This window comes from Anopheles gambiae, chromosome 3 (assembly GCF_943734735.2).
Source record: "Anopheles gambiae chromosome 3, idAnoGambNW_F1_1, whole genome shotgun sequence".
Lineage (NCBI taxonomy): Eukaryota > Metazoa > Arthropoda > Insecta > Diptera > Culicidae > Anopheles > Anopheles gambiae.
In genome coordinates this window covers 70626262-70650094 of record NC_064602.1, presented here as the reverse complement: position 1 = coordinate 70650094, position 23833 = coordinate 70626262, and the positions used below count along the sequence as shown (strand labels likewise).

At 42.1% G+C, this 23833-nt stretch overlaps 1 protein-coding gene across 4 annotated transcripts; it reads right to left on the bottom strand.

The window, feature by feature from the left end:
* Nucleotides 1-981: 981 nt before the first annotated feature.
* On the bottom strand, nucleotides 982-23833 carry LOC1271054 (oxysterol-binding protein 1). 4 transcript variants are annotated; one of them, XM_061662098.1, is made up of 11 exons: nucleotides 22428-23777; nucleotides 18921-19010; nucleotides 16753-16893; nucleotides 15009-15197; nucleotides 14652-14910; nucleotides 12200-12359; nucleotides 4719-4915; nucleotides 4365-4612; nucleotides 4067-4277; nucleotides 2378-3021; nucleotides 982-2283 (listed from the first exon to the last, which is right to left on the bottom strand). In XM_061662098.1, the coding sequence occupies exons 1-11, from the start codon at nucleotides 22757-22759 to the stop codon at nucleotides 2073-2075; spliced, it is 2682 nt and encodes an 893-aa protein (XP_061518082.1). In that variant the 5' UTR covers nucleotides 22760-23777; the 3' UTR covers nucleotides 982-2072. The 4 variants fall into 4 exon arrangements, with proteins under 4 accessions (XP_061518082.1, XP_061518085.1, XP_061518084.1 ...); XM_061662101.1 differs by lacking the exon at nucleotides 16753-16893 and having other exon boundaries at nucleotides 22428-23776; XM_061662100.1 differs by lacking the exon at nucleotides 18921-19010 and having other exon boundaries at nucleotides 22428-23776.

Here is a 23833-nt window from a genome sequence, read left to right as displayed (position 1 = left end):
AGAATATTCGGCAAACATTTACCTAATGCCGGCGTTATGCTTATGCCGAAAAAGGAGGACCCATTCCATAGCCTATTATTTCGAACGTTTCTGTAGAGAATTACCTATTTAATTATCTTCTCTATTTTCTCCTCTCTCTCTCTCTGTCTCTCTCGATCATGTCTCCTCTTTTGTTTTTGGTGGTTGGCGCATTTTTTTCCTTTTTTTTGGTTTTGCTCTAAATTTTGCATTGTAAGAAATTGTTTTAATAACCGTTTTGTTTTTGCTAGCCATTTTTTAAAACATTTGCCATTTTTGGAACCAACACGAATAGCTTTGTTTTGTTTTGTTTTGTTTTTGTTTTTGTAATATTTATTTATAGACGGGCCCAGTAGTGGTAGTAGGTAGTAATGGTAGTAGTATTAGTTTTACTTTTGCTTTTTTGCTTTGCTTTGTAATGAACTTTCTAATAGGTGTGTGTGCACATTTTTAAATGGTTGTGTAGGTTTTCCTTTTGTTGTTTTGTTGGTTTCAATAACACATCGAGCGCGCCACATCGGGAAAAGCTATTACAATACACAAGAACACAAGAAGAAAGTTGTTTAATGTTTTTGTTGTTGTTGTTGTTTTTGTTGCTAGAAAATGCTTTTCAACGGGAGCGCTTTTAAGCTCAACGCAAACACGGGCGAAACGATTGCGCACTACTGTTGCGAATATTTCGATTAAGAACAGTTTTGAGAGTAAGTCATTCGTTGTCTGAATATTTTAACAAGTTCCAAGTGTGTTTTGCACCTATTTTTCATCCCTGCCGCCGTCTACACACCATTGCATTACGATTATTTCACCAATAAAGTGGTAGAACGAATAAATAAAAGAAGTAAAAACTTACAGAAAGTATATAAATTACACCTAAAAGTCGAAAAAAGGACATGTAGAGGAGTAAAAGAAAAGAAAATGAAGAAAAAGTAGAGAAAAAGTAAAAGAAAAAAAAACAAAACAATGTAACAACTCACTAACACAGTAGTGTAGTACAACTATCATATATTCAAGAGAACGAAACAAACACAGTAATATAGCAACACTCTCATAACTTCTTTTTTTCTTCTTCTGAGAGACTAATTGCTAATTTATAATATTTAATTAATATTTTACCCTCTGTTTTTGTTTTGGGAAGGAAGGAGGGAAGTTTGTTAGTTATCGCTTCTTCTTCTTCTTCTTCTTCTTCTTCTTCTACTTCTTCCTTTCTCTCCTTTTATCTCTCTGTACAACACAGTATAAGGACTATTTTGTTTGGTTTTGCTTACATGAGAATCGTTTTCTTCCTTTTTTCACGTTTTTCTTTTCGTATCAGTTTAGAAAGTTTCAACTACTGCAGCTTTTCTGTTGGTTGCTTTTCGCCACTTTGGACAAACCATCCTGCTCGTCCTCCTGCTATCATCCTGTAACATTGGAAAAAGCTCGGTCTATTTCTAATCTGATGCGCCCGAGCCTTACACACATATGCACCCTTGCACCCCTTAGATTAGCCCTCTCCCCCTGTCCCAGTGTACTTGTCCTATTACCTTTTTTTTGTTTTTCTTGCACAATCCCATTCGCCCTGGTGCCGATTCGTGTTCTGGTAGGTGGTATACAAAAAATGCGCTCCGCTTCGTTTCCCAATTTATTACTTTCCTCTTCTTTTCTTCACGCTAAACCAATACAGAGGGATTGGAGAATCATGGCAATACATATTTGCTAATAAAAGCGGCGACAAAGGTGCGCACACTTTCTCTTTTCCTCCTTTATCCACCTGGACTTACTGCCCCTGTTGCTGCTGCGGTTAAGGAGTTGCGTGTTATTCGAACATGTAAAGAATCCTGTATTTGATGATTTAACTTTGCCTTTAAATAGATACACAATTTACCACGACATGCTTACCACACAATATCCCCCCTCTCTCTCTCTCTCTCCCTCTATATCTCTCGCTTTATCACCGACACGTTTAGGTCATTAGGAAAAGAAGCATTGGTTTTGCTTGGAGTATAAATGGGAGGTGACGACGCTCACGTTGCACACCATTTTGCCCTTTTGGGGGCGCCACCGGAAGGGCGCGCTTAGAAAATGGTTGAACATTTCGACCAGTCCCCTTTAGCTTTCGCGTCCCAGTAGGTGCCATTGTACACGTGCACTAGATTATCCGTACCCTCTTCCTTCTCCTTGCCGAACCAGATCGGTTCGTACGGTGGATAGGGGCGACCTTCCGCTGCGGCCGTTTCCGCCTCGGCCTCACGCTGCCGGCGACGTGCGCGCTGACCTTCCTCTAACCTGTAAGCAAGCGGGATGTACGTTGATTTAATTACACAAATGCCAAATCCAAATTTAACCGACCGCTTCAGCCCCGCATCATCCATCCACTTACCGTAGCTTCTCCTGATTGCTTTCATTCCACTTGCCGTCCTCCATCAGGCGTTGGTCGGGCCGGAGCCGCGAGTCCGTCGGCGCCACGCCCGGCTCCGGCTCGTTCAGCTGGCAGGCCAGCAGGGTGAAGTTGTAGTACCGATCGCTGTCCGGCGGCGGCATGCGGCGCGTCCAGGCCGTCTTGTAGTTGCCCGTCTTGTACACCGGGTTCTCCGTCGAGCCGCTCGTCGACGTCACGGGCGCTATCTCGATCTTGCTGTCCCACGTACCGTTCACCACCCACTTCACCTGGTTGGAGCTGTCCATCACGACGCCCTTGACGCGCCGCTGCGTGTCGCGCGTAAAGTACGAGTACGGCAGATACTTCAGGTGACATTTGACGCCTTTCGCGTTCCGCTCGCCGAAGATTTCCATGTCGCCGTGGTTGTCCACCCACAGCTTGCCGACGATGATGTTGTGCACGGTCGTCGTCACCTTGCGCCAGGTGTACCGGTTGCCGGTGGCGGGAAACTCGACGTGCGCATAGCCGAGCGGCACGATCTGGATGTACTTGCCGCGGAACTTGGACGTCATCGTGAACTCCTGCCAGCAGCGCCAGCCCCGCCCCTCGCAGTACTGGGCGGCCATCGGTGGATGGTGGGATACCTTGGAATGAAAAACGGGGAAGATGAGTGTGCTGTGCTTGAATCGATTCAGTCAGAGTCAGAGTCAATTGAATCACGAACTGAATCCTGATTATTAAACACAAAATAGATTAATCTTCTAAAATTCAAGATTCGAAATTAATGTTCTTTTTTCAATATTCATTCATATGAATCGTGTACCGAGTGATTCGCATCGCGAATCGAATATCTCAATTTTAATATCTTGTGATTCTGTAAAGGGGTTTAAATGTAAACATATTCACAAAACTAAGTTGCCAGATTAATCATGATTCATGATTACTGATGATTCTTCAGAGTTTTGTGAATATGTTTACATTTAAACCCCTTCATATTGAGATATTCAATTCGTGATTCGAATCACTCAGTCCACGATTCATATGAATGAATATTTAAAAAAAAAAACAGAATCGTTAAAGACTCGTAATTCATTATAGAATCACAAAACATAAAACAATCGTACATGATAAAAGAATCACAAAACATAAAAAAAATGAATCATACAAGAATTATTAATCATAAAAAACTCTTAAATGATAAAAGAATCACAAAACATAAAAAAGATTAATGTATCATAAAAGAATCATTAATCATAACAGACTCTTAAATGATAAAATAATCACAATACACAAAAAGATTCATGAATCATAAAAGAATCATGAATTACTGAAGATTCATGAAGCTATAAAAACTATGTTTGCACACTTCGTAAATTCTAAAACCATTAAAGCATCCCAAGAATCTAAACATGACTCGATTAAAAGATTCATGAGTTTGAATCAGCTTTTTCCATTATTATTCCCAAAGTAGAAGAATTATCCCTATTTTATTGAACATTCAATCGAATCGTGATTCTTTATCAGTTTTTTTTACGAATCCTATTCTGAGAATCACCATCATCGATGATTCTGATTTGTGAATCGCTTAAAATGCGAGCTATAAGTTTGAATTCCTCTAAGTATCCATTCTGACTAATAATGCTGAATCAGAATTCACACGATTGCAAGAACTTTAACACTCTCTCTTACCTGCTCATTAATGCACCTCCAGCCGAGATCATCGGTGCGATCACATTCGTACGTTTCACCCAGCAGCGGGTTGAACGGTTTGCCGGTACGGTTGCTGGTGGTCGAGTAGCTGGACACGGTAAATGCTGTCACGTACGCGAGCTGCTCGCAGGTATCCTTTGCCTGTGCCGCCTTGTCCAGTATTTCCGAATACTCGAAATCTTCCGTCAATCTGCGCCCCAACAAACAAACAAATACAAATAAATGACCATTATGTAAAACACTACCTTAATAGCAATTCACAGCTGTCCCTCCATACCTTTGTAGCATCGATAGTGGCTCGTTAAAATTGACCGGCATCGGTATCTTCGATAGATCCTTGCCGATACAGTTCTTGATGATCGACCACAGGTTGAGCGGATAGTTGGGCTTGTCGGGGACGCGGGTCCGCCGCTTGCGCACCACCTTCGATTGGTTCGCTAGCGTTGGTGTTAGTGCTTGGCTACTATGTACAGATATCCTATCGGTCACATCCATATTGTCTAGATTCTCGGCGACCACTAATACCTGTACGGGGCGAGAATGACAGCGACAAGTGGCCGGCCGTTAATGATCTGCACTGATTGGGGAGTGGAAATTATAACAGAAGGGTATGTTGTGTGGCCGTTCTTACTTGCTGCGTTTCACTATTGCCGTCCTCCCCTTCCGATGAGCTTCCGGTGGCGTCGTTCGAGTTCCGCCGATGGTTGTGATGCGTCGTGACCGGTATGTTTAGTATGAATGAGCTATCTTCCTGCGTGACAGAGCCGCCTTCCTCCTGTGCATCGTAGAACTCGTTATCTTCGTCATCCGATGCGGATGTGGCTGCGTCTGCAAATGGGGGAAGAACACACAAAACAAAGGAAAGAATTTAGTCAAAGCAAAATCGTCCGGATCAATCTGTGAGGATAGGGGAGAGAGAGCTGTTTTGCAAAGTAAACACAATCAGGCTCCTTATCGGTCAAATCGTCAAGTAAGTGAGCAGCTGCAAGAACTTGACTGCTACACCGCCTGATGATCACAAATTCCTCGCTAATCTTAATACCGATGGTAGCAGGTGTTGTTTGGTTTGTTTGATTACTTCTTCTACACTTTCCTTTTTAATGCCTTTTCTCTTTTATTGAATTTAAAACTTTATTTCTTTCCCTTTTTGTAATTTTTGTTGATCAATTGCATTCGATCATTCGAATGATCAATTGTACAGTCGGTTCAGCAGATCATGTGGATGTTAGCTAAATAGATAAAGAACTAAGCTAAGTAAAGCCACAAGATCATGTGCGTCATAGGCGACATTACAACGCAATGAATCATTTCTATCGTGAATGAAATGCTTATTAAACATGGCAACTACTAATACCAAGCAATATCATAACTGCACACATTGTGTGACGCTGAAAGTACATGAATTCTTCTTTCTAAATAAAGCATATCATTCCTACGCTTCTTCTAAAGATGAATAATTAGTTAAACCTCAGTCCCTTCCCAAAAAAACAAACAAGGTCAACGATGCTATTATGCAATTTGCGCCACATTAGTAATGGCACGTTGCAACAAATTGGCGCTGGTTCTCGTCCTTAATACAGCAAATTGCGCTGTTAGTAGGATAGTAGGGAAAGCATTTAAACCTCTCTATCTCTCTTCCTATTTCTGCAGTCCATTTCAAGCTGTCGACAAGTGTAACTGCAGTGTCCAACTTTTGCCATTTCGGTTTGGTGTACTTATACCGGCGTTTTCCGTTTGTTAGACTGTCCAGTAGTAAAATCTAAAAAAAAACCCAAAACGGAAGGATAAAATAAAACACACATACACACGAACAAACAACTTCCCAGGAAATAATAATATTGGCCAGACATGGTGGAGCCAGGCGGTGGTCGCCGGCGGGATTCTAGGCCGCGCAGTTCGTTCGACCGTTAGACGACGGTGCGTAAATAATTAAGTTAGACCGTAATCTGACCCAAAGTGTGTGTGGTTTTTTGTTGTTTTTGTGTTTTCTTTTTGCAAAACATACACACACACTAAATAAGCAATTACGGTACGCGGGTTTTAATTGTATCGCACCAGAGTGTATGAATTCGTAACAAAGCTTTAGCTTTTTATGATTAAATTTTACGCAAAAAAAAAACAAATAATATAAAAAATGAACCATATTATTGGCCAGAACGGAGAACTATCGACCGCCTCTCCCCTCTCGCTCGTCGCTGTTTGCATTAAATTGTTGCATTATATTTATATCCCTTTAGATTGCAAAATTGGAACGCACAGCGACGGTTGGCGAGCGTTATTTAGTGTTGTCAATTTATGCGCGCCCCGTGTTTCAAGGTCCCTTCCCCCTCTTTGCCGTCACTGTGTACTCGCTGTGACCGACGCGACATCACCTTGATGACGGTGATTGTCTTATTTCCCAATAAGAATAGAATCGGAAAAGGGAAGGCAAAGCGTAAGTGGAAGACGCAGACCTTGGGGGGTTGATTCCACAAGATCAAGTGACTGGGCAATGACTTCTCCGCGTCCAAAAAAAAAAATTCTTCCACGCAATCAGACACCTTGTGGTTTCTTACACAGCTTTCCCTTTCGGTGTTGTTTCGGTATGCAAATTTGTGCTTCCTCCGTTTCCCCCTTTTTTCTTTTCGTTGCATACGTAAACAAGCACGGCGTTCGCGTATTAGGGCCGGAAATAACGCCAGACACTGTTGAGCCGAGCGGGTGTATCGGACCACCCAACATCGGTTAGGTGCGTTCGGTTAGGATGTTGCTATATTTAAAGTCCGTATATCCGTGCTTGCAAACTGACACGTTGCTTCCTACAAATTTCCTGTGTCGTCACATCTTTTTTTGCGCGAACGAACACAGATGTGGCGCACAATCTAGTACACAGTTCTAAGCGCAAACGGCCCTGGACTTGCGCTACCGTTGGAAGCGCACGCACGCACACACTGCCACTGCCGCGCGATTCTGCTGCAAACGTAGCATGCTGAAACCTTCGCAAAGTACACGCGTACAAGGTTAGCAGCTGCTGCTGCTCCTGCTGCTGCCGCTGCTTTGCAGTAGGCCGTATGTATGCGTGACCGATGGTGATGTCACGATTGGCATTTGATGTGTGGAAGAGTAGGCCGTATTTTCTTAACGGGGGCCGCCGTTCTGGGGAAGGGTTCTGGTTGTTTATAAAGAGCACAATATTATCAAATCGTACTTTACTCCTATCAGTCAGCAGACGACGATGATGATTAACGCACGCGTCATGTCACAATCAGCTGATTTGTTCGTGGAAAAGCACAATCGTCAACCGTCATGCAAACCACCGACCGCTCAACACTGATAACGGACCGGCGGTGGTGAGAGGAGGCACAAAAAACGGGGTCAGCAAGAGGGAAGGACACAGGAACCCGAAATTCGAATGATGTGTGTGTTTTGTACAGTCAGTGTGAGAGCCCTATTACTTCACCGACCGACCGGATGGTACACACATCTGTGTGTCGGTACTACCACGTCACGAATCATACGATAATAGCCGTATCTGTCTGTTGCTGGTGTTGGTAGTGCCGAAATTTCTGTTTTGTCCCATTCGTGTGCTTTTTCTTTTCTTCCTGTGGCCAATTGTTACGCTCTACCTCTCTCTCTCCCTCTCGCTCTTGCCATTCTCTCTCTTTCTCTAACGTTACACGATTACACACAACTACACAAACCGTTTAGAGAGGTAATGGCAGACGACTAGTGTCTTCTTCTAAGCGGGCGGCGATAACTTTGGCACAACTTGTGAGATAAAAAAACAACCACGGACCGCTACACAAAGCGCAACAGATTCACACCGATTTACCATTCACCCTCCCACACACACTGCCAAAATACACACACACACCTACACGCACACGTACGCAAAAAGGGCTTATCAGCGGGGCTGGAACGTGGACCGCGCTTTGCTGACTGTGTGGCCACTGTCGCCGCCGCCGCCGGGGACTCGCGATAGAACCGAACTGTCAACTGCTGCGGCCCCGCCGCGCCGTATGGTGGTTGTGCGAATTATTGTGGCGAAAAAAAAAGAAAAGAAAAGACGGGGCCACACCGGGGTTGCGCTCTCGTTCTCTCTCTCTCTCTGGCGTACACACTCTCTCGCTCGCATGCAGTTGCGATGGTTGCAACACCACTACAAACACACGCTTTACGCGAACGTACAGTGCGGTGTGCCGGAGTAGGTGCAATGAATTGTGTTCAGTAAATATGATTTTTAAAAACATTTTCCTATAAGAAACAATTTTACACTCATCGTCATGAAATACAGAAAAGCTTTTTTCAAAATGTTTGCTTTTAAAGCAGGTGTTCGTTTTCAGCTCTACAGTTGTTGCCACGTATTGCAGGGGTGTTTGCATTTAATGATGTCACCACGTTGAAGTCTTTTGATTGCAGTAGACTGTTGTTGGTTCTGTAAATCGGTCCTAAGTCTGTATAGAAGTAAACAATCAACACCGTTGTCCGTGTCATCGCAACCGAGTTGCAGTAGGGAAGAGTGCAAACATTGTGATAATATATCTCACATGCAAAAAATGTAGGGGAGAACGATACATTTCATAACATACACCTACAAACTTAATAGATCTCACACTATTCTACCATGCAAGTAACGAGAATTTTCCTTTTTGTTTGGCATTATGACCTACTAACACCGTGTTACAGGTTCTGTGGTACTGTTGTCAACTTGCATAACGTGCCTTTAGCTAAATGCGTGGCAAAGGTTCAAGCTCTCGTCTGAACCGAGCCACAATACGCAGGATTTGGTGTGCTCAATAATAGTTAGCTTAAGTCACACAGCTGGCCAAACCCATTAGTGTCTTAGGCGAAGACCATGACCGACTATGGTTGTTGTGTCCAATTACAAGATGCCTTTACCCACTCGCTTATACACCCTACTACTTCTACTTCTATGTGGCATAACGTCCTAGCCGGCATAAGGACATGTCGGCCTATACAGGCTTTCGAAACTAATTCAGTATCACGTAGCCAGATAAAGTCAGGTCCTTGCTACGGGACGAGGTCCATTCTAGGCTTCAACCCATGACGGGAATGTTATTGAGTCGTTCGCGTTGACGACTGTACCACAGGACCACCCGTACACCCTACTAGTGTTGGGTAAATGACATTCCGATTCATGAATCTGAATGAGTCTTTGATATGATTATATACATATTAGAAAGATTCATGAATTTCGAAAGCTTCATGAATCTCAAAAGACTCATGGATCTGGAAAGATTAACGAACCACAAAACATTAATACATCTCGAAAAATTCATGAATCTCTAGGAATTCATGAATCTCAAAGGATTCATAAGTCTTTAAAGATGTATAAAGCTTAAGCTTCTTCTAATTCTTCTTCTTGACGTAACAACCTGTGTGATAATGGCAGCCTTCGAGACTACTTGGCAAGTACCTCGCAACCTGATAGTTTGTGCTGCTACGCGGAGACGGTCCATGCGAGGCTTGACCCCATAACGGGCATGTTATTACAGGTGTACAAGTTTACCACTGTGGGATCTCGCAAATTCAATATATTGAAGATTATGCATCTCTTAAGATTCAAGATTCCCTGCAGATTTATGTATCTTAATAGATTCATTAATCTTATAGATACATGAATCTTCCGAGATGCATGAATCTTTTGATATGCGATTTGGGATTCGAATCACTCATCGCTGAAGATTCATATGAATGAATCTCATCGAAAGATTCATGGAACCCAACACTACACCCTATCATTACACCATCGTCTATTTTGCACTTTGATGTGCCCAAAAACCACCTGAACTAAAACTTATTGTTCCACTACTAACATGGCTTCTGCTCCATAAATCAAATCTAAGTATTAAAGCAAGATGTTAAGAATATTCTATTCGAAATAGTACATTTTTCTATCGTACGCTTATCCCGATCATCCTAAGAATGATACCGGACATTCACCGCTTTAAGGCACAAGGCGTTTTCTACAGTGATGTGATTTTGTTTCAGCGTCGTTGCCGTAGTTGTCGAACAGTGCTAGCTGAGAGCGAAAAAAGCTCGCTGTGCTATATCTTGTGTACATTTTTAATTAACATCAATATGTGAGTGTATTCCGTAAAAATTACGCAGAGCTGATGCCCCAATCCATGTTTATAGTTGGAAGTAGTTGATATATTTGTGTAAAATTTCACAATCCGATCCAACAAATACGAAGAAGTTCAATTAGAAAATACCGTCACTAGTCCCTAGACTAGAAAATAATGTCAATCAATGACAGAGGATGGTAGAGGATCATAAAGGATAGCATCTTCAGAAGATCTCTTTAAGTTTTAGCCCAAAAATACAGATGGAGCAAATCAAAACAAATCAGAGCAGAAACAAGAGCATTGATAGCAAGGGAAGAAGTTGCATTAAAAAGTGCAATATCACAGAGCTTTATCTTCTTCACAACACAATTTGCGTACCAGCGAAACCAGAGAAATCTGACGCACGCTACTGTATCTGCTCTTATCGCTATGGATTCATTCAATTGACACTCGAACAGCAGAACTCGAGCAGCCGGTCGGCAATCACAATCAACAATTACAATGGATGGCATTTCAAATACTTCACTTAACTGTGACAGATAGGGAGAGCAGCATTAGATTTTAATCGTACCGGCAAAAGAGTACAACTGCTGCTGCTGCTGAACTGTTGATGAAATTGCCCCACCAGGTGCGCGTGTTTCGGGATCATAAAAATCGGAATTGTTACCATGCGATTATCCTACCCAATGGTAGCGTTTCCCCTCTCCCGTTCCCTTCAACCTTAGCCACAACATTGGGGAACGTGTCCGCGTGCAAAGTGCTTTTGCTTCTTTGTCTTGTTGGTGGATAATTTTTGGCGGTTAATTTCAACACTGCCGGAGAGATACTTCCGCAAAATGGTACCACGCACACGACATTACCTATGATTAATCACCAATTGTAATCGTTGGTTGGCTTTGGTAGGAGAGCGGGGGGTTCGTGATGAAAATCCAGCTCACTGTGCAAGGGCAGCACCAATTTGAGACTTGTGTAACGATGACGAGGAAAGCACGAACAAACGCATCATAATCGTCAACGAGCAGCGCACACAATGCGCCAGTATGAGGTTTAGTGCAGGTGTACTCTATTTCAATCCAGTGTGGCGTGATTTACTCGCTAACTACGGGCGGAAAGGGTGCGCACAGGGCACCGACGGATTGATGACCTTCAATCGGTTAGGCGGCGGCCGCTGGACGCCACGCCATTGCATGTGGGTCGAAACCCTAGCAGCTCACCTTTTGTGCATGAATATGGAAAGTAGCTGCGGGATCGGGTTGCGCGCACGAAACACATATTTTATGTGACACAACTTGCTGCTCATTACTATTTACTGCCCACTGGCCAGCAAACGGTTGTAGTTTAACACGTGCCAGTAGACATTTTGGAACCTCCAAAGCATTCGTGTTAACATTCATTGAGGCTAAAAACTCCAAACGGTCCATTATATCACTGTTGAAGCTACGGTTTGACGTCACATACGGGGAATGATTCGCAAAAAGTCTTCTCTAAAAGCACCAGCATCGAACACATCGGCGTCTCGGCGTGTCTGTGTGGATTTTCCAATTCCAATCAATGCTGTTGCTCTCTCACCCCCAGCAGTTCGCATCAAATCCCGTGCCCGTGGTTTGGCAAAACGGTTGGCCTTCCTGGCATCGTCCAGTCGCGGGCTGGTTAATTGATGGTAATTCAATTTGCCGTCCCAAAATTGGGAAGGTCAATAAAGGCTCGGAGAGGGACAACAGCCGCGTCGCAGCGTAAATCGCCTTCTCGGTGGGTACACAACGAGACTCGAGCAGTTTCTCACCTCACCGGCAAATCTTCCCAACAGCATCCTGTTATTTGGTAGTCCGAACCACCGTGCCAACACGACAAGTGTTCGATTCTTTTTTTTTCCTTCCCCATGAGTAGTGTGACAGTTGTTATTTTTTTTTTGCTTCCACTCGAGAGATAGAAAGAGCAGGAGAACCTTGTTCCATGTACAAAAACGGGGTAACAACAACGTCATGGTCTGCGCAATCCCCGTTGCCGTTCGTTGTTGTCGTCGTCGTTTCGCGCAAATACTCACTTGGCCTGTGACGGGTGGCGGCCTGCTCCAGGTGCGAATGTTGCCGCGCTAGCTGCTCGACCATCTCCTCCAGGTGCAGCTTCTGGTCACGTTCGTGCTGCAACATCTTGGACCATTTGTGGCCCTGTGTCTGCGCCGTTTGTAAGTAGTCGGAACAGGCCTGGAAAAAGAGGGATGAAGGGGGGATGGTAGAGTGGTAATATACAAGCGTTTTTATTAGTAATCTTGTAATAAAATGAGACATAACATAGATTTAATGAGTGCTCGTAGCCTTGTCGGTCGGTACTTGGGAAAGGTTTCGTAATATCTGCCAGACTGATTTAGATTAAATTCAGTATAGACATGGGATTTTACGGGTAGAATACTATAGTTATACGTCATCCCGAAACTCATTTCTTATCAACAATCGCATGTTAAATTAAAAAAAAGCACATTATAATAAAATTAATAAACGAAATACATTGTACGTGAGTGTGTTTTTTTAAAAGAATATTTGAAGAAAATTTACAGTGATTGCCGTCAAATTTTGGCTCTAAGGCATCTATTTTTGACTGTTGTAGGAATCGTGATAATTTTACAAGATATTTGAGTATATTAATGACAATTGTAATATAACATCATATGAACAATAAACCGTATAATTTGATTGTTTTAGTGAAAAAATAGTTAAACTTCAGAAATGCTAATCATTGTTCAGCCACCTGAAAATGCAACTTTTTTCACATCATTAAATTAACTTCCAAATTTGATATAATAATTATTATATTTTAAATTTTATCAATTACGAACTTCATATTAATTATACATATTACTCATTCATATTATTCAATTCATAATTACGAACTTCTGAACTTAATTTCAATAATTTAGCAACAAACTGTTTCAGAAATTACGTTAAATTTTGTAAATAAAGTGAAATTGACGCCTTACAGGCAAAACGTTTTGTGTGCTATGGCTATCATATATGCAAAACAGCAGATGTTAGTCAAAATATTATCTAAGTGTCAACGTTGTTTACATGATTGTTTTTCAAAGAAGCATCCTGTTGAAAACAAATCTATCTATAACTTTAAACTGTTGTTTTACCCTATACAATGATCAAAACAAAGCAAAACAATGAAAATACAGCAAGAAATCAACCAAAATTGTATTAAAAATTATTATTTTCATCCTCTTTTAGTTTGTTTATATTCATAAACACTTCCTTGGAGGTATTGGCTATCATATATGATAGCAATAAAAAATTTAAACAAAAAGTGCTTGGCACTCTTAACCAATCATGTCTAAATTTAAAAATCAATTCCATGTTCTCAAAATACTGAAAAAGGAGTGTAAGTCGTTTCACAATAAGAACAGGAATGATTTAAACTAAACCGAATGGAGAGATTCGATTTTTGGGTACATTTCCTTAACATACTTTCACCTAAACCCTGCTTTTGCTGTATTATTTATTAACATTTCGTTTTTAAATAAAAAAAAACGAATAGAAAAATAAACTGAAAGTACACAACATATTGAAAAAACAATTTCTACCTAAGTGATATTTGGCCTAACTGAGTAACTAAGGCCTAACACAAATATTTTTGGGTAGAATGTTTCAAGACATTTCCCTCCAAAACAAAAAAAATCCAATAATTTCTAATCGGATTATTTCCTAACATTTCATTTCTAAATGTAAAAGCGAATCAGAAAAACACAAGCTCAAAATATTCAAAATATGTAAAAAGAAATGAAAATCTTTGAGAAAGACATTCCACGACAGAATATAAATCAAACAAATGTAAAGATTATCTAACAGACATAAACTTTAGCCGGTACAGCTCATCCCTGTATACTCGCATCGACAATAATGAGTGGGGGAAATGGTGATTCGCTTCCTTCCTTTACGTGACAAAGAAATTGTGTTCACAGCAAATCGGTCTAGGTCTTAGAATGTGTTTTCCTTCCTGCATTGTCACCCACATCCGCGATAAGTGTGCCGACTCATTCACGTGCCCGGATGGTAAGCACCAGCGTACACACACACACACACACATGACTGGTGTAACCGATACGAGGGCCGGCTAAGGGTTGTGTCGATGGCTTTTGTTTTGTGTTATCTTTGCGATTCTTTATTTAGCCACAATGTGTGTTCCGTGGAGAGACACACATTCCTTGCGGGCATGCTTACATGCCGCCCGAAACACGAAAAATCAAATTGCAATACACAATACACGCGGTTGGCGGCGGCCAAAGCGAACCTGATACTGTGCACTGGTGCGCTGATTGCACGGAGGTTTCAAATTTAATCGCTTTTGTGAACGATTTATGATAATGGGAAGTGTGTGTGTCGATGGAGTCACCGTCAGCTGAACCTCTTTTTGTCCGCATTTTTTCCACTTTATGTTGAAACCGTCGTCGTCATCGTCGTCGTCGGTCGTCGTGATTGCTTCTTCTTCAAGCGTATACTCACATTGATCATAGCATTGGATGATATTCTGAACAGTGTCGCCCGCTCGCTGACGATTTTCGTCTTGTTCGCCAGATCGTCGCCCGTCTCCAGCTCGGACAGGGCGCGCTGCAGGGCGGCCCCATGCTTGGTGATCAGGTCGTAGCAGGTTTTCAGATTTTCTAACCGCACCGTCAGCTCGCGCACGACCAAATTCAGCTCCTCGCTCGGTATCGTGTTGGCCGTATTGTCCTCCTCCTCTTCGTCGCTTTCCATGGCGCGGCTAAAACGAAAAGGGAAATAGAGCGGTGGCACACAAAATCAAGATTAATACCCAAACACATCCTTAACACGTCCGCAAGGACAGCTGTTATACGTTACATTGCCTTCGCTTTGGCCAGCTCGAGCGCCGTCACCCAGGACTGCCGCTCGACCTCGTTCGCGGCCTTGATGTGGAATGTCTGCGTGCCGCCGTTCGAGATGACGAAGGTGCAGGAGTCGACCGTGTGGATGAGGGCCCCGTGCAGCGATATCGTCCCGCGGCATGTGTGCGCCATTTCGGCCTGATTTCTGTCGGTGGAAAATAGAGGCAAAATAGACAGAAAAAGAAAGAGAAAGAGAGAGAGAAAGGGAGAAAGAAATGGAAGTGGCCAGTCAGTCATCATGGGGACAGAGCGCAAACGATGAGGAGCATTCAAGACGCACGTGTTGTGTGTTTGTGTTCGTGTGTATGTGTGTGGGTTTTTTTTGCAGCAAACGTTAAACACAAGCACAGAAAGGCAAAAAGGAAAAACGGAAAACGGAAAAACCAGTAGTAAATTCGTATATGGTAAGGAACAATCGAGATATGATGTACCAGTACACAAGTAAGCATGTGTGTATGTGATGTAAAGGGGAAGAAAGAAAGAAAAGACACACAAAAACAGAGAAAAGAAGAAAAGAGAAGCATTAAAAAGGACCATAAAGGGGTTCGTGTGATGCTTTTATTATCAATAACCCAACGGCAGACAGAAAGGATTCCTTTTTTTCCGATCGTATTTGCAAAAAGGAAGCATTCTCTTTTTTATATGCCGTTTGCAAAAACAATGGGTAAATCTGATAAGAAATTTAAGAAAAAAAATGAAAAAAGGAATCCTTTTGTACAAAGTTATCGAAAATGAAAAACACACACAAAACAAAACAAAACAAGAGGAGAAAACAGACACAACAAAGCAAAGCAAAATGAGATCAAAAGATAATTAGATAAGCACTAATGACCACCGAAATGAGAACAAACACCAAAAAAAGTGTAAAACAACAGAGAACGCAAGCAATGGGACGAAAGAAAAATAGGAGACGAATGTGGATGTGTATTTATAGTAAAAAAACAAAATCATTTCTTTGGAAGGAACTTTGAAGGTTTGGGAAGCATATTGGAAGTGGGCAAAGTTGGAAGGTGCGGCGCTAAGGACATTAGAAGATGAATGCGATAACAGCGATTATTGTTTACCAGCACCACCACCACCACTACCGACTGTTTTTTTTCTTCTATTTTATTAACTGAATCTTCTCTCTATACCAAAGGCAAGGAAAAAACGCTCCACAAAGGGAACACAACACCTTTCTCTACTCTATATACCGTGCTTGCTGCTGCTGTATTTACTTTCCATTAACACAACGCAATGGAGGACCGGGGTTAGTGTTAATGGTTAAGAGCCTTTCTGGTTAGTGACCATTTATGTTACACCACATGTACATGTTGTATGGAAGAAGCATTATGATTTGCTTATGATTTTTTTATTTTTTTGCTACGAGAAAGCCGCCACCCAGTAAGAAAGAAACACACAGTAATGTACAAACGAAGAACGAGAGAATTTTAAACCTTAAACCAAAACACCTGAACTACACTAACAACTACCACACTACAACCCACCACTACCACCACACCCCACCTGTGTCAACGCTTCCCTCTACTACCGGTGGGGCTAAAAAAACATTAAAGAAATACACTATACACACACACACACACGCACGTTACACGTTCTTAGTGGTTTGAGTTGAGAGCGCATATGTGTGTGTGTGTGCGCGTATGTGATTCGTGTGTTGGTTTTTTTTTTGTTTTTGTTTTTTTTTTAGTTTTAATTACTTTTTCAGCTTTTTGCTATGCTTCTTCATCAGCGCATTATTGCTGCTAAGGCTATTCGAGTCGGGCAGGGAGGAGGTGGGTACCACCAATCTAGTTGGCGAACGTGGGGCTCTTAAGCATTGCATCATGGTTCCTTTGCTCCTGCGGGGTAAATTATACGGGGCGGGGAGGGGGGAAAGTGGGAAAAAGGGGAAGAAAAAGGAGTGTAAAAAAGGTCAGTGTGTGTGTTTTTTGTTTTTGTTTCAATAGCTGCATTATACTGTATATAAGAGAGAGAGAGAGAGAGAGAGAGAGAGTGAGAGTAAGAGAAAAAGAGAAAAACAATAAAAGGTGCAGTTTGGCCAAAGAGAAGGATGTTCGGTGAAAGGAGAAGAAGGAAAGGTAGTGGAGGCGCCCAGTTGCCCGGGTTTGGTGAGTGTGTGTGGGTTTTTTTTTTCTAGTATCGAATTTGGAAAATGCATCGAAAACAAAACAAAAATAAGTAAAAAAAAAGAGAAATAAAGGAAAGTGTACAGGCATTCTTACGAATTTGATTCTGACGCTTTTCAATGCGCAATAAACATAAAACATTAATAAAACGATAAAAATGTCGCAATTAAATGCATTCCAAAGGTAAAAATGTAGAAGAAAACAAAAAATAAATAAATAAAAATAATAAAAAAGTGCTTTAGGGTTTGTAGTGTTTATGTTTAACCAAATGAAAAAGAGCACATGGAAACGGGTTTTTAACATGCCTCTGTTAAGAATATGCGTTTCTATCTCAACCCTTTGAAAAGAACATGCACTCCCAATGAACGGTAAAAAATGTAATAAAAAAAACTAAGTGCCATGATGCAAACGTTGCTTCCATTTGACGCCAACAGCCATTTAACGACTAGCTGTGACATGTAGAAGGGATACTCTTTAACACGGGTATGACGCATTACATCATTCTGTTTTTGTTTAACACTCTACAAACTTGGATTATTGTTTTGTTTTATTGTATGGTGTTTCTTCTTGTTTCATTGTTTGCTTACTTTAATGATTATTTTTTGCATTATTTTATCTATTTTTTAAATAATACGATTAGTTTCATACATAAATCTGGTTTAGTTTAACACAAAACAACCGTTAATGGCAATTTAATACTATTTACTAAATGGAATTTAAAAAATAAACATGCTTCTTTTATAATATGTTATAATGTTCTATAAAAAATGAAGCTTATGTTAAGATGTTTTTGTTTTGAGTGAATTTATTAATTAAAAGCAATATTATAACATGCATATGACCAAATTAATGTTTATGTGAATATTAATAAACATGCAGCTTTTTTTAAATGTTAAGTAAAAGCATCGACGGCTACGGGAAATTTATTGAGTTTTGCTTCCCAACTGGTTGGCAATACGTTTCGTTCTAGAAAGCAGAACCTTCCACAATGTGTACGCAACCCTCATTGCAGTGCAGTTGCAATAATGAGACCGAAAGCAGTGACCTGATCTCCGGAAGAGTCTTCAGAGTATGTTTAATCCCTCTCAACGAGCTAACGAAATAAGTATTTAAAAAAACCGAAAACTCAATCAAAGAGTGATTGAAACGCATATTAACTCTATTTTCGTATAATGCTAAAAACAATGATTTTAAAAGAGAAAACAAGTAGCAGTGGAATGCATAAAGAAAAGTAAACAGGGAAAGATAGAAACAACAACAATCGAATGTAGGTAGCGTAAAGTAGCGAATGAATGATGGAAACTAAAAAAAAAAGATAAAAGAATCAAAAAGTAAAGAGAAAACAAACGAACAAACAAATAAACAACGAAAACTAAACAAACATGATTCGAATGCTTTGAAAGTAGCAAGAATGAATTAAGTAAGCCTAGTAGTGTGAAAAGACACGATTTCCGAAATTCGATAGAAAACGAAGGAGAGCAGAAGAAAAGAAGAAGGAAAAGTATAATTGCGTAGAGCTTTGCTATTTTGTTTTTGTTTTTATGTTTTTGTTTCATTCCACGTCGTGTGTTTGGAATTGTTTTTGATTGTTTTTTTTTTTTTGTTTTTGTTTTGGTTCTTCCCTCTCTCGCTCTCTCTCTCTCGCACTAGCTCCCCATACCCACCCACCCATCCGTAGGTTGTGGGGCAGGCGACAGGGGACGAGGAGGACGAGGAGAAGGAAATGAAACGCTACTCACTCGGGTCGGGGACCTTTCCTGCGGCGTCTTATAGATAATTTGCCCGCGGCACTCCTGCCCCCAGCATACGATCCGGCTCCATGTTCAGCCCTGTTTTAATAGCAAACCCCAGAGTCAAATCAGATTGTTTTTGGATTTTTTGTTTTGTTTTTTTTACTATTTTTTGATATCGATCATATTGCGGTTTAAAATTGATAAAAAAGTGTTTATTTTATATTTTATTTGGTTCTATTTTACGATATCGGCATGAAACGAAACGTTGATATGGCAGGTATGTAAGTGTGTGTGTGTTTGTATCGCTTTTACCGTATTGGAAAGGATTTTTGTTTTGTTTTAATGAATTAATTGTTTTATTATTATCATTTACTTATCAGCTAACCATAGTAGCAAGCGAATGTATTTAGCGTATCTTTCTTTTTGTTATCATTGTGTGTTAGCTATTTGATGTTAGTGAAACAATGAAAACTAAATTAATAAGAAACTAAGTGTCAATTTGAAAAAAAAAGAAATAAAAAGGACAATACTAAAGAAATTAAGTTAAACTACAAATCAAATCATGCTGCTCATGGGTTAAGAGAGTTTGGTAGTAAAACCACTTTTGTACACAAACCAAAAACCGGTAAAATCGATGAGTGATTAGAAACTGTGGTGGATTGCAAAAACAAGAATAGTTAGTGTAACAAGCGAGCGATATAATAAAAAAGCAGGTGATAGTATTAATGTAATAATGAATATAGATACAACACTATCCAAGAGGCTCCTTTCCCCCAAAAATGGCCAAGTGTGATAAGATGTAAATTAAATGATAGTATGATGCATTTCTTCGATCTGAATTCTTAATACACCCGCGACCACCAGAAACCCCCATTTTGGCGACTCATGCATATTCACAGCAGCTCGAAAATGAAAGAAAACAAAAAAACATCTACATTTGTGTGTGCACAGTGTATTGTTGTATGATTGGGATTGAAATCGGGAACGGGGGGTTTGAAAAGGGGAGGAAATAATAAATAACATAAACCAACACGCTCCCCATTTGCCATTTGCCAAGCACATGAATAAATAACGTATTGTCCAAGAGAAGCTATGAAGCTGCAGATGTTTTCGTTGCATTCTTCACTGTGCAGCTCTTCGTACAAGCTTCCTCTAAAATACCCAATATTGGGAGAATAGTTCTTTTTGTTTGGGTCTATTATTCAAATTAATAGACATGTAAACTAATCCACCATACGGATCGAAAGCTTTCAGCATGAAAACGAAGAAAAAAAAAGGACAATTAAATCATTATTTCACCAACAGCTGCGACGAGCCATTTCTAATTCCACTCGCCCAAGTCCAATGTACTCGAAAACGTTCGATTTCAATCGCTGATAAGGGAGCTCCGGGAAGAGCCGGTGGGACTGTGTTGGCCGCTGATAGGGAGAGAAGGGACGGTTTTGTCTTTGTGTTGCGGGCAGCACCTCTTGAACACTGGACACACGCGTGTGTGTTTGTTCCACGGGGCCCAACCCCAAAGTGGGATCATCCCAGATAAGGCTAAGATGTCTCGACCAAATTCCTAATTTTGCCATGCCGCTTCGAAACTAAATCAAAATGATTCAAAGGTTTTACAAACAATTATAAGACTTCTTTGGAACAGGAAGTTCTTGATGTGCTAATGGTACTGAGGGTGAAGTACCGAACATTATGATTATGCAAGAAGTGGAAGTAGTAGTACGACGTGGGCAAAAAAACCCAACCCTCGGTACGTTTTGCACCGTGACGTAACGGCCCTTTCCGTGGCACATTTCTTCCAGAAGTGCATTTTTTTTTCTGTGCGCAGGGTACCTCCTTCAAAACAATGTCCTTCTAATAGCGTTTCATGCATCATGATGCTATGCACGGCACCTCCCAAAAATAGCAACCATCATCATTACAAATATCAAAAATTTCGAAATGTCCTTTGTCAGTGGTGTGTCGCGTGTGCCTTCGGCGCTTCCAAGAGCAAGGAAGCAAAGGAGGAAGGGAGCATTTCGGGGCAACAGATAAACAACCACACGCCCCACAAACACCCCCCGGACACTTTGTGCACCTTAGCCAAAACGAAACGTCAGCTTCCTCACACTTGCACTCACACTAACACAGCTTCAATTCCACCCGAGAAAAGCACAGTTCGTTGGGTACAAACAAACAAACTAGGGGCTGCACCAACACACAGCACATTTTCCCATAAGACCAAATGGGGAGGGAGGTGCCACCTTAAGGCATTTGTCCGCGTGTTTGTTGCATCACAACTGCAGCCAGCCAGGCGTCATTGAAACGAAATTAGAGCTTCCTTTGCTTGCTTTATGAGCCTTCCTTTTCCAAAGCGATGATGGAAGGGCCTTGTGCCCCCAACTTGCACTGGGCGAATTGCTCGGTGATGGCATGGCATGTTGCTCTCTTTCCCCCCGTTTCAATAGATCACCCCAAAAAGCTTGCGGCAGGAATGGCAATAGGGGGGTTTGTGCTAAAAAAGATAGAAAAATAAGCATGACACAGGATGGGTTATAGGTTTGTTGGAGCCCTTCGGGTATGGAAAAAGCAGCTGATTTGGATGCTTGTGTGTTGGATAACCCAACACAGGGCGCCTGCACTACTGTGAAAAGCGGGGAGGTTGGATGAGCATGAGGCGCACATGTGTTGTAATGAAATTAAACCAATCAAACTCAATCTTCTCAAATCCGTGCTGTGTCGCAGACTGTGGCAGAACGGAAGATGGGTCACACACACACACACACATGGAGGACGACGACGGGCGACTCTCAAAGTATCTGTTTTTCATTTTCATGTCTTGTTGAGGGTTTTTTTGAGCTTGTTAGGTGGCTTACATGTTTTAATCAATCTAAAAGAAAAAATATTAATGTTTTATTTACGGTTTCTTTGGTGAAGAAATACGTTTTTGTATAAAAAAAAGAAACACAATACTCAAGAGTCGCCAGCAGCCGAGGAAAAAGTAAAAAATACACAACAAATTAAAATAAAATACAACTAATACACCATTCTTTGCCCAACTAAATAACAAATAACTCTCCAAAGCAAGAAAACAAATAAAAATGATTAGTATTAAAAAGAAAGGAAAATATAACAATTAGAAACAACATAAACTAATCCAACAGAGAGTAAAGAAAAAGAAAACGAGAGAGAGAGAGAGAGAGAGAGAAACAATAAAAAACAGAAAGAAAAACAAAGAGATACACGAGAAGGTCACATTGTTTTCTCGTTCCCGCGTATGCAAGCTCTACACACTAGAAGAGCGTTTTTGGTGTGTTTTTTTGGGAGGTGACAGGTGGGCAGTATGTATGTGGCTGTATGTGTGTGTGTAATATTAGTGTCTCCCTTTCCGGAAACACTATCCAATGGGCCAGTGTCTCGCTACTACGTGGGGGTATGGAAATGAAGGGCCCTGGTAAAAAAAAACAACACAAGCTACCGCTACAAAGAGACACACACGCACGCTCGGGTGATGATGTCGTAACGTCCACGCACCTGTAGTAGGACAGCACACCCTTGGACAGTACGAACCACCGCTTCTGGTAGCCCTTCAGGTAGTTGGTCCACTTGAGCAGCCAGCCCTTCATGTCCGGCTCGGCCTGGGATGCGGCGGCCGCCACGGACGTGCTCGATCCACCGTTCGGATTGGCGCTGGCGAGGCTGGCGGCGGCGGCGGCCGCATTGACGGTCGCTGCCGGGACAGTGGCCGCTGCAACGGCGGCGACGGCAGGGGCCACTACCACACCACCGGGCACGACCACGGACGGGCCGAGCAGTGGTGTCGGGGTGGCAGGTTTCGCCATCCCGGGCATGGGCGTTTCGGACATCTCTCTCTGGTCGCCCTTGTTCCCCTATACACTTACACAAACACACAGACACACACGGGCAGAAGATTGTACGCTGCGTCACAACACGCCTGAAGGCCACTTCTTCGGCAAACGGAATACAAAACAGAACCCCCGAAATGATCGTCCGTGATGATGATGATGGTGATGATGACGATTGATGTGACCACACACCACGTCGACGACAAACGACGACCACCTCTTTCTTCTATGGACGGCAAGCAGCGATTGTGTGCGGCAGCAGTCTCTGTTTCACTTCCGACCGTGTCAAGTAGGCTTTGTTTTTGTTGCCAATCACACAACACTCTCTCACACACACACACGCACACTGCGATAGTAGCACAAACACACACAGAGAGAAAGAGCACGCACTGCACGATGAAGGGTGGTAGTGGTGGTAGCGCTGCTGCTGGTTTTCGTCGTACCGGATTTTATTGATTACGGAAAACACACGAATCACGCGCGCACACACACACACATAAGCCCAAAGACGGTCAGGCCAAAAGCACGGTTTTTACACGGACACTGCAGTGTCTGGCGGTGTCTGGCAACGGCGACGACGACGGCGACTGCTGGGATGCATCGAAGCTAATCGAATATTCCATCCGAAGACAGACACATAGCCCACCCCCCTGGTCCTAGGTGGAAAGAAACGGATGGGTGAAAACACACGCACGCACGCACGCAGGTCTGCTGCAGGGGTTTCGTTTCTTTTTTTCACCCCCGTTTATCTTATCCTCCCGTCTGCACCGTCCTTCGTCGCGCCCTGTGTTCGACACAAAACGTTCGACCTTCCTCCACCTTCCTCTTAATCGGTTCGTGAAGCTTGAAGGGAACGATTGGGTTGGAAAGGAAATACAGCAACGAAAAAACCGATTAACACTATCGCGAAGGATGGGTTCACTTTCTATCGCGGGTGGGGAGGCAATAAGAAACGCGAAAACACGCACACACGACCAGCCACGTCCACGAAATTTTGCAAATTCAACAGCACAGCACGATCCAGAGGCGCCAGGTCGGAGGAGGTGTGTGCATCGGCTGCAGGCCACCGTCAAC

What these genes read in the sequence shown, in the direction of transcription:
- LOC1271054 (XM_061662098.1), bottom strand. Translation starts at nt 22,759, where the DNA reads ATGTCCGAAACGCCCATGCCCGGGATGGCGAAACCTGCCACCCCGACA. An exon ending in AGGAAAGGTCCCCGACCCGA is followed by an intron (nt 16,894 to 18,920) that starts GTGAGTAGCGTT and finishes TTTACCCCGCAG; the next exon opens with GAGCAAAGGAACCATGATGC. An exon ending in CCACTATCGATGCTACAAAG is followed by an intron (nt 4,278 to 4,364) that starts GTATGGAGGGAC and finishes GTTGGGGCGCAG; the next exon opens with ATTGACGGAAGATTTCGAGT.